The sequence below is a fragment of the Solanum pennellii genome, chromosome 6, assembly GCF_001406875.1.
Source record: "Solanum pennellii chromosome 6, SPENNV200".
Taxonomy (NCBI): domain Eukaryota; kingdom Viridiplantae; phylum Streptophyta; class Magnoliopsida; order Solanales; family Solanaceae; genus Solanum; species Solanum pennellii.
The window spans coordinates 26,536,616-26,547,106 of NC_028642.1; the positions used below are offsets into that span (position 1 = coordinate 26,536,616).

Genomic DNA, 10,491 nt, shown 5'->3' on the forward strand with positions numbered 1-10,491 from the left:
AGAGGATAGGTGTTAGTGCATGGTGAGTCTGTGTCATGTTCTGATCCCACATAGTTCAAGCGTAATAGTGATATCATGCATAGATTTGACGAGATTAATCGGGATTGATAGCCAAATGATTGAAAAGGATGAAACATGGATACTATTGTACAAAGATGTTGTATTGAGTCATAGTGCATCGCTTGAGGACAAACAACGAATTTAAGTTGAGGGTGTTGATATACCGTGGTTTCACGGTATTATTAATACTTTTTCCTTATGTTTAGTGTGTCCAAAATCCTTTTTGTGCTAATTTTTATATAAGTTTATTTTTATTTTGCAGGAAATCTGTCCAAAGCTGAATGTAAAGATTTTGAGCGAAAAAATGCAGAAGAGACCACCTACGGAGCTTATGATGGTCCGTCGTGCTTGTGACGGTCCGTAGGTGGCAGCGTAGTGCAGCTGCTGAAGGAAGATGGGGAAGTCTGACCAAGTGTGGGGTTGCGAAGCTTGTGACGGTCCGTCGTGTCTATTACGGTCCGTCCTGCAGGTTCGTCATGAAGTTCAGAGAAGTAATCCCAGTACCCATATTCCAAGAGTTGAAGTGTTTTGGAACGAAGACCCTCGACGGACCGTTGTGCGTATGACGGTCCGTCATACCTGCCGTCGAGGGAAATGAAGAAGAGCAGCAGAAGAAATTGCATAAGTATGGGACGATGGATTCCTTGACGGTCCGTTGTGACCACGACGATCCGTCGCGAGGTCCGTCGACCCAGCCGCGTTTTGGCAGATTTCTAGCAAATAGAGTCCTTGTTTAATTAGGTTTTTATTTTCTATAAATAGTTGAAAAAACCTCATTTTTGAGGTTAGAGTCTGGATCATTGTTAGACTCGGTGAGGTTAGACTCGGTATTATTAGTTAGAATATTAAACTCTGGATTATTGATCATTGATTACTTTGATTTTGTGAGATTATCGATTACTTTGAAATTCTTGCAAGTGATTTTTGGTGATTAATTGAGCAAACTTTTGGATTTTACTCTTTTTCATTGAAGTAAGTACATGAATTCTTATTTAATATATTTGAATATTGTGATTATGACTATGGGTAACTAGACTCCACAACTAGTGTTGTGGGAACCATCGGCAAATAAAGAGATAAAACCTAACTAAAATAACAATTCTAGAATAGTGTCTTGCATGTATTAATAATTCTTTCGCTTAGAAGTCTTTTTAACGGATGGCCAACGTTAGAACTCGCCTTCATTCTACTTGCCGGACAAAGGAGGTAGATAATAGGAAAAGAATTATTAACATAGATTTAGTGTATACTATCTAATCGGCTAGTATTGATTGGTACAAGGTAATAACTTAGTCAAATATCGAATACAATGCTTAATATGAGGTAAAGATAAGGTTTAGGAAAGCAACACTCGTAGCCGGACCAAGGTGCGGAGTAAGATTTTCTAGATGCCGGACCAAGGATTTAGAAATACATAACTTATCACTTTGCATGCAAGATACTAGGAAAGAATTGTTATAGTTAGAATTATCAAGTCATGAACCTGTGGGTAACACATAAACCCTAGTTACTTTGATTAATTGGTTAAAATCCAACATTCAAAGCTGTTAAGTGTCTCTTTCAATTTAGGTAGTTATTTTCATTCATTTAGAATTAGAAACCCCCCTTTTATTGTTTTTACTTTCCAAGGAAGTCATTGACCAAACAATAGTAATAACAGGTTGAAGTTAAGTCTAGACTATATTCCTCGTGGGAACGATCCCAACCTCACTAGTTGGGTTATTTACTTGACACAGCCGCTTTACTTTTTATTTGAGAAGTAAGTTTGAGCGTATCAGCTGATGCAGCAGATTACAGAGATGAGGGTAGAGATGCAAAGGAGACAAGATCTGCCTCCACCAGGATTTGCCGCTAAGAATGCTAATGGGAGGCCTCCTATCTACTTCCCTTCCTCAAATATCGATCCAACTTAGAACCAACCATCCACATCTGTTAAGAATCCATCGGTTATAGATCTGACTACCCAAAATTCTCAATATGCTTCTGCATCCTACCAAAGTCCACCTTCTCCTCAAAACAACCATCCCCAAATGCTATCCCATTCTCAAAATACCCACCATCAAACCGCTCCACAACAACAAAATCATAACCAAAATAAAAACCAAAATACTTTCAATCCCCAAACACCCCACCATCACTTAAATCAGAATACCAATCCTCAAACGTACCCACAGAATTATCAAACCTCTCAAAATTCTCAGAGTCCCTCTGTAGCTCCAACCTTACCAAAAAGAGCCAGTTTCCGAATTCCCGTCCCTGCCGAGCACGATGTGCACGATTTTGAGCTGGACCATTACGAGGAAAACGAAAAAGAGTGGAGGGCAAAGTAAGAGGTAAAGGTCGACATAAAATAAGATATCAAGAAATCCATGAAAGAGCTTCAATGCGTCCCTGATATCGCCGGGCCTAGTTATGAAGAATTATGTATTCATCCAAATTTGAACCTTCCGAAAGGGTTCAAAATCCCCAAGTTTGACACCTATGGAGGAGTGGGCAACCCTATGGCTCATCTGAGAGCTTATTGTGACCAAATCGTGGGAGTTGGAAGGGATGAAGCTTTATTGATGCGTCTCTTCAGTCGAAGCCTGTACGGAGAATCTCTCGAATGGTTCACCTCGCATGAAACAAGGCAATGGCCCAGCTGGAATGCATTAGCCAAAGATTTTATCGATCGATTTGCTTACAACGTAGAAATTGTTCCGGACTGATACTCTTTGGAGAAGATGAAACAAAAATCAACCCAGATCTATAGGGAGTTCGCCTATAGGTGAAGAAAAGAAGCGCCAAGGGTTAGACCACCCATGTCTGAGAGAGAAATCGTTGATGTATTCGTGCGCGTGCAAGAGCTGGCATATTATGATAGAATTATGTTGCTCGTAAGTGCAAAGTTTGCTGAGATAGTCAAGATTGGTGAGACTATCGAGGACGGTTTAATATCACGAAAAATATACCGTGTAGCCACATCGCCTGGATCTTCAGGATTGTTGAAAAAGAAAAGAGAAGAAATCGTTGTTGTTTCTTACGGGGGAAGGAAAACCTCCAGAAGCTCATCTTATTCCCAAGGTTGTTTCCGCCCTTACCCAAAGTCTTACCAATCTTGCTACACTCAATCCAGTCATCCCTATAATAAGAATGCTACCTCCATTTATCCAAATGTCCAAGCTCCACTATACAAAAATCCACCCTCGAATTACCAAAATCCATCTCCCATTTACCCAAATGATCCTCCACTTTACCAAATTCCACCTCCCTACAAGGGTTTTGCTCCTAACTGCGCTAACGTGCATTCAAGCTACTGAGCACCCCCTCCTGTTTATCAAGTCCAAGCTCCACTGTAAAAAATTCCCCTCCGAATTACCAAGCTCCATCGCCAAATTACCAAACAAATCCATATCCCAGAGCCAAGCTCCCCGTCCAAATAGAAGAAGTTATCAACATATGCCTCCTCCTCAAAAAGGCAGCTATGACCTTCCTCGACAGAGATTCGAGAAGAAGCCATCAAGGAACTTCATTGCCCTCGCTGAAAGTCGAACAAAGCGGTACGAGCGACTGGCTACGGCTGGATACATCTACCCTGTGGGGCCCAAACCCGTGGATGTCAATTCAAAATTCTACAAACCCGATCAGAGATGTGCTTATCATTCCAACAGTGTTGGGCATGATACTGAGGATTGTATCAACCTCAAGCACAAAATTCAAGATTTGATTGGCCAAGAGGTGGTCTCTCTCCAACAAGCGATACCAAATGTTAACACCAACCAGTTGCCGAATCATGGGGGCGGCATTATCAATATGATCGAGATAAACAACGACTGGAGTGGAGGAAAAATTATTACTCCCATCGTCCATTACGATTTGAAAAAGTTTGTTGGTTGTTTAATCATCAAAGAGAAGAAAGAGTTCGTTATTTTGACACCTATAAAAGTTGTTGCTTTGGTTCCATCAAAAACTCTCGTCAAGCCTAAGTTCGTTATTGAAACTCCTGCTGCTCAAGTCATGACTAGGTATGGAAGATGTTACACTTCTGACGAGCTTGATCTCGGAGGTCAGAAGAAGGATCAGGATAAAAGGCCAATAAGCGTATGAGAAGCGGAGGAATTCTTGAGAAGAATAAAGCCAAAAGTTTATTCTATCATCAAACATTTGGAGAAGACTCCAGCTCCAATCTCCCTGCTGATGAGTTCTCAATCCCACAGGCAGGCTTTAATGAAGGCTCTCGATGATACGTATGTACCCAGGGGTACAAGCAGCGATAACGTGGCCGCTATGATTCACCAGGTTATTCGACGGCACCGAATCAAATTTTGTGACGATGAGCTACCTCTAGAAGAGAGGTCACACAACAAGGCGTTGCACATCACTATGGTATGCCTTGGAAAGGTTGTCAACCGCGTCTTAGTAGATGATGGATATGGTCTGAATATCTGCCCGTTGTTGACGTTGAGGCAGTTAAGGTTTAACTAGGGAATACTTGAACAAAACCAAGTCAATGTAAGAGCCTTTGAAGGGGTTTATAGAGATACGCTGGGAGTAGTGAATCTGATCATCCAAATGGGACTAGCAGAATTCAGCGCACAATTTCAAGTATTGGATATCGATGACAGTTATAACCTCCTCCTGGGAAGGCCTTTCATCCATATGGATGGAGATGTCCCGTCTACTCTACATTAGATGATGAAGCTCGTGTGGAAGAACGAAGAGCTAGTTATTCATTGCGAAGGAAGTCACTCCGGAAGACAGGCGCCGATCATTGATGAAATATCGCGAGGTACATATTTCTACACGGTGGAGCTGGTGAATGCCACCGGTGAAGACTTGGCTCCATAGACCCCCATGCCTGCCGTGTACAAAATGATAGCCACTGTGATGCTGCATAGTGGTTTTGAATCGGGTTTCAGATTGTAAAGAGATTCCCAAGGAATTATTGAGCTTATTTTTGTCCTCCTTAAGGGATCAAGATATGGTTTGGGGTATATTTCCACAAATGATGACATGAAGATGAAGAAGAAAAATGATCAAGCATTGGCCAAGCATATCCCAAATCTGTATCAATCATTTCCGATCCGAGAGTATGCCGAGCATGAACACCTTGGGGAAGGAATCTGTGACCTCTTCGAGGAGATCAATGCTACTGTTGAAGAAGAGGTCGAGCTAGCTGGTATCAGCAAAGCTGAGCCGAAAGAGATGTTGCAAAACTGGACATATACGCCAATCCTTATCCCCCGAACTCCTCGGAGAAAGGCATTGTTTCATGAAAATTAAAATTGGTGGTAGTCCGGAAGAGGCCCGAGACCCATCATTTTACATTTTCTTAACTGTTTGAATTTTTGAATTTTCATCGTGATGTTAAAAAAAGGCAACATGGCCCTATGCCATTTCAAAAGTTTGCCTTGTTTTCCATTTTGAATGAGAGCCTCTTCTAATTTCAAAATTTATTTATATATTCATTTGTTATACATTACTTTCCTAACTTTCTCTATTTATGATTTCAGTAACATAATTTTTAGACCTGCCAATGTCATGTCATGTCACGAGCTGAACGAACTAAATGGGGTTTATAATGACGAGGTTGACGATTGCGAAGAAGAATATGAAGAACCAGATTATGTCGCCGAGGAATTTCGGCACTTCAAAAATCAGCATAAACCAAATCTAGAGGAAACAAAAATGGTAAATTTGGGGGATCCAAAATGTGTTAAAGAAGTTAAGATCAGCATCCACCTAAATGAAGCTCAGAAAGAGGGCCTAATTGATTTGCTTGCTGAATATATTGATGTGTTCGTTTGGGAAGTTAGTGACATGCAAGGGTTGAGTACTGATGTCGTGTCTCATAAGCTGCCGATTCACCCGGTGTTCGACCCGGTGAAATAATAAACTCGAAAATTCAATCCTGAACTGAGTGTAAAGATTAAGGAAGAGATCACCAAGAAGATAGAGTCTCGATTGGTGGAAGTGACACAATACCCAACTTGGTTAGCCAACATTGTTCCGGTTGCCAAGAAAGACGGGAAAATAAGGATTTGTGTAGAGTACAGAGATCTCAACAAAGCTAGCCCGAAGGATAATTTTCTGTTGCCGAATATTCATATTTTGATTGACAACTTCCCTAAGTATGAAATGCAGTCATTTGTGGATTATTACGCAGGCTATCACCAAATTCTAATGGATGAGGAAGATGCGGAAAATACAACATTCATTACACCTTGGAGTGTATATCATTACGGAGTGATGTCGTTTGCCCTCAAGAATGCTGGTGCTACCTTCATGAGAGCCATGAAGACCATATTTCACGACATGATTCATAATGAGATTGAAGTGTATGTGGATGATGTCACAATCAAGTCCCGTGAGAGGTCGGACCACTTGACACATCTAAGGAAATTCTTTGATTGTTTACGTCGTTACAAGTTGAAGTTAAACCCTGCCAAATGCGCTTTTGGAGTTCCAGCCGGAAAGTTGTTTGGATTTATAGTCAGCAGAAGGGGTATTGAGCTCGACCCTTCTAAGATCAAAGCAATTCAAGAGTTACCTCCGCCGAAGATAAGAAAAGAGGTGATGAGTGTCTTGGGGAGGTTAAACTACATCAGTCAAATCATAACCCAATCAACCATGGTGTGTGATACTATTTTCAAGCTGTTGAAGAAACACGCCCCGATAAAGTGGACTGAAGAGTGTCAGACTGCTTTTGATTCTATGAAGAACTATTTGTTCAATCGGCCGGTATGGGTTCTCCCACGAGAAGGGAGTCCTTTGTTGCTGTACCTGTCTATCTCAGCTAGTGTATTCGGATGCGTACTTGGTCAACATGACGAAACAGGATAGAAAGAAAGGGCAATCTACTATATAAGCTAAAAGTTTACTCCATACGAGTCCCGTTACACCTTGTTGGAGAGAACATGTTGTGCTTTGACGTGGCTAGCCTAGAAGCTAAGACATTATTTGTCTTTTTATACTACATACTTTATTTCCAGAATGGATCCACTGAAGTATATCTTCCAGAAGGCGATGCCGACAGGAAATTTAGCTATATGGCAAATGTTATTGAGTGAATTTAACATTTTCTATGTGACTTAGAAAGCGATAAAGGCACAGGCTTTGTCTGATCATCTTGCAGAAAATCCCGTTGATGAAGGGTATGAACCACTCAAAACTTATTTTCAGGACGAAGAAGTTTCATTTTTGGGTGAGGATATTTCCGAAGCATATCCAGGTTGGAGATTATTCTTTGATGGAGCGGCAAATCATCAAGGTAAAGGTATTTGAGCAGTCTTAATTTCAAAATCTTGTAAGCACTATCCCATGGCAGCTAAGCACCAATTTATTAGCACAAACAACATGGCCGAATACGAAGCTTGTATTCTTGGTTTGAAAATGGCTATCGACATGAATGTCTACGAGTTGTTGGTTATTTGAGACTCAGACCTTTTGATTCATCATGTTTAAGGAGAATGCGCTATGAAGAACCCAAAGAGTATACCTTACGTACTATATGGGCAGAAGTTGTGCAAAAGATTTCGTAAGATTGAGTTCAAATATACTCCCACAATACAGAATAAATTGCCGACGCTCTTGCCACCATCGCTCTGATAATTAAACATCTAGATACAGATTATATTGATCCTCTGGATATAGAGGTGAAAGAACATATAGTCCATTCTTCCCATGTTGAAGCAGAACCAGACGGTTTGCCTTGATATTTTGATATAAAGAAGTATTTGGAGTCTAGAACTTATCCCAAAGATGCTACGTCCAATCAGAAGAAGTTGATACGCCATATGTCTCTCATTTCTTTCTAAGTGGAGAAGTACTTTATTGGAGGACTCCAGACTTAGGTTTTCTCAGATGTGTTGACGTCGTCGAAGCTGCGAAGCTTATTGAACAGATACATGACGGAGTTCGTGGAACGCATATGAAAGGGCTCACTTTGTCAAGAAAGATCCTACGAGCCGGGTATTTCTGGATGACTATAGATAATAATTGTTGCAAGTTCGTGTCAAAATGCCACAAATGTCAAGTGCACGGTGATTTGATACGAGTTTCGCCTCATGAACTTAATGCTATGACTTCACCTTGGACGTTTGTAGCTTGGGGTATTGATGTAATCGGTCTGATAGAACCAGCCACTTCAAATGGACACAGTTTCATTTGGTTGCTATTGATTATTTCACCAAGTGGATGGAAGCAGCTTCTTACAAGTCGGTAACCAAGAAATGGTGGCTGATTTTGTTCGCAAAAAATTGATATGCAGGTTAGGAGTACCAAAGTCGATCATTTCTGCTTACTCACTGAAACTCAACTGCTTATCCCCCTCAAATAAACGGAGCTGTGGAGGCCGCCAATAAGAATATTAAGAAGATTCTGAGTAAAATGATTCACAATCACCGAGGTTGGCATGAGATGTTGCCATATGCTTTATTGAATTATCGGACAACTGTTAGAACATCGATTGGAGCTACTCCATACTTGCTAGTATATGGAACAGAAACGGTCATAACTTCTAAAGTAGAAATACCGTCTTTGAGAATCATCCAAGAAATTGAGTTAAGTAACACTGAATGGGTCAGCAAACAGATCGATCAACTAACTTTGATAGATGAGAAGAGAATGGTTGCAATCTGTCATGGTCAGTTGTATAGACAGAGAATGATTTGGGACTTTAACAAGAGAGTAAGAGACAGAATTCTTGAAGTTGGTCAGTTGGTTCTTAAGCGTATTTTTCCTAATCAAGACAAGTACAAAGGAAAATTTGCGCCAAATTGGCAAGGACCCTACATGGTTCGCAAGGTATTATCCGTAGGTGCTTTGGTCTTGTCGGAGATGGATGGCACCGCATGGCCGAAACCTATCAACTCAGACGCTGTCAAGAGATAGTATGTGTGAAGCTCCGGTTTGCATTTCTGTTTTTTTTTCTTGTAACCAATCTATTATCTTGTATTCATTTTACCTAATTTTTTTATCCCTACGTTCGACCTGAATTCTCAAGAATGATATACGTAGGCGGCCTATGTCGGCCTCGGTCGGTTTTCGTTGTAAATTCTTTTTATTTTGTTAACCTTTGAGGGGGAACTACGTTTGTCCTGATTCCTGCCTCAACGGGATACGTAGGCGCCACAAGGGTTCGGTCATATCTCCGGTAAGATTATTTTCCTCTTTACAATAGAAACCGGGACAGAATTTTTGAGAAGACCTCAAAAATTCCTCAATCTACTCAGTAACAGTGGAAAGATAGGAAAGACAGTTAACTGGGACAGAATTGTGGAGGATGGCCTCAAAATTTCAGCATGGGTTCATCTACAAGTCTGTAGTGACTCTGGAAACTCTCCAGCGAACAATCAGATAAACCTCCAAGCATCAGACTCAAAGAAGTTTGTTAAGCCTGATATGACATGACTTGGCTGTGAACTTTTCAGATACTATTTCTCAAAATTTTTTGTTCTTAAATTTTTTCTTTTCAAGTTTCATTTGTTTTGGCATAAAATATTTTCTCTCATCTATCAAGAGTCAGGAGATCGGGAAATCAACCGGAGATAGCTAGACAAGGAGCAGACAACTGAAGAAATCGACACAGATAAATTCGTTTTTAAAAGTAACAATTTTTATGTGGACGCAGGCTTATAACTTTGCTCTGAAATCAGCAAATTCTTCTGATAGATGAATATGGAGAAGTCAAAGGAAGAGAAAACTGTCCCAAAATCAATAGTTTTCAAAGGAGACAGAATCATTTTATATCGCTTATGTTAGAGACTTGGAAATATAAATTGTTTATTTCAATCAATTTCCGACAACATCAAAATTTATAAAGAGCGTCCAGCTAGATTAGAAGGTGAATGAAGAGAAAATTTCAAGAAAGAGTTAACGGTATCCGTAAAGGACGTCATTTACATCATAATATCAGATATGATATTATGCATTACCCGGAGGGGTCAGTTATTTTATTGTCGATCGAGACGATATATTATTTGGAAGTTTTTTTACCGTTATCATCATTGGAGACAATAGGATTATCCATGAAGCACCGAGAAGATCACTATGTTGCTCGATTGAAGCACTATCTTTATTTAGTATCAAGGATGACATCAAGAGTTAATATGCATGCATCGCGAGTCAATATCCATGCATCGCAGAAGATTCATGCATTGCGAGTCAATACTCATGCATCGCGAAAGATCATGCATCGCGATGAAATACTCATGCATTACGGAAAACCATGCATCGCGAGTCAATATTCATGCATCGCAGTCAATATTAATGCATTGTAAGTCAATATTCATGTATCGCGAGAAGATTCCACACCTCTTTAAAATTTATGCATCGCGAGAAGATTCCATACCACGCGAAATTAAGCATCGCAATAAGATATTCATGCCTCGTAGAAATTTATGCATCGCGGGAAGATATTCATACCTTGCAAGAAATCATGCATCACGGAAA

General features: G+C 40.3%; 1 protein-coding gene across 1 annotated transcript; it reads left to right on the forward strand.

The window, feature by feature from the left end:
* The first annotated feature begins 8,427 nt into the window (after positions 1 to 8,427).
* On the forward strand, positions 8,428 to 9,450 carry LOC107022213. Its single transcript, XM_015222891.1, has 2 exons — positions 8,428 to 8,930; positions 9,273 to 9,450. Exons 1-2 carry the CDS (start codon positions 8,428 to 8,430, stop codon positions 9,448 to 9,450), a joined length of 681 nt encoding a protein of 226 aa, XP_015078377.1.
* Positions 9,451 to 10,491: the final 1,041 nt, after the last annotated feature.

Bases quoted from the DNA above. Each gene is read 5' to 3' on its own strand.
- LOC107022213 (XM_015222891.1), top strand. From the start codon at position 8,428: ATGATTCACAATCACCGAGGTTGGCATGAGATGTTGCCATATGCTTTA. The intron at 8,931-9,272 runs GTATGTGTGAAG...CAATCTACTCAG, and splicing joins TCAGACGCTGTCAAGAGATA to TAACAGTGGAAAGATAGGAA.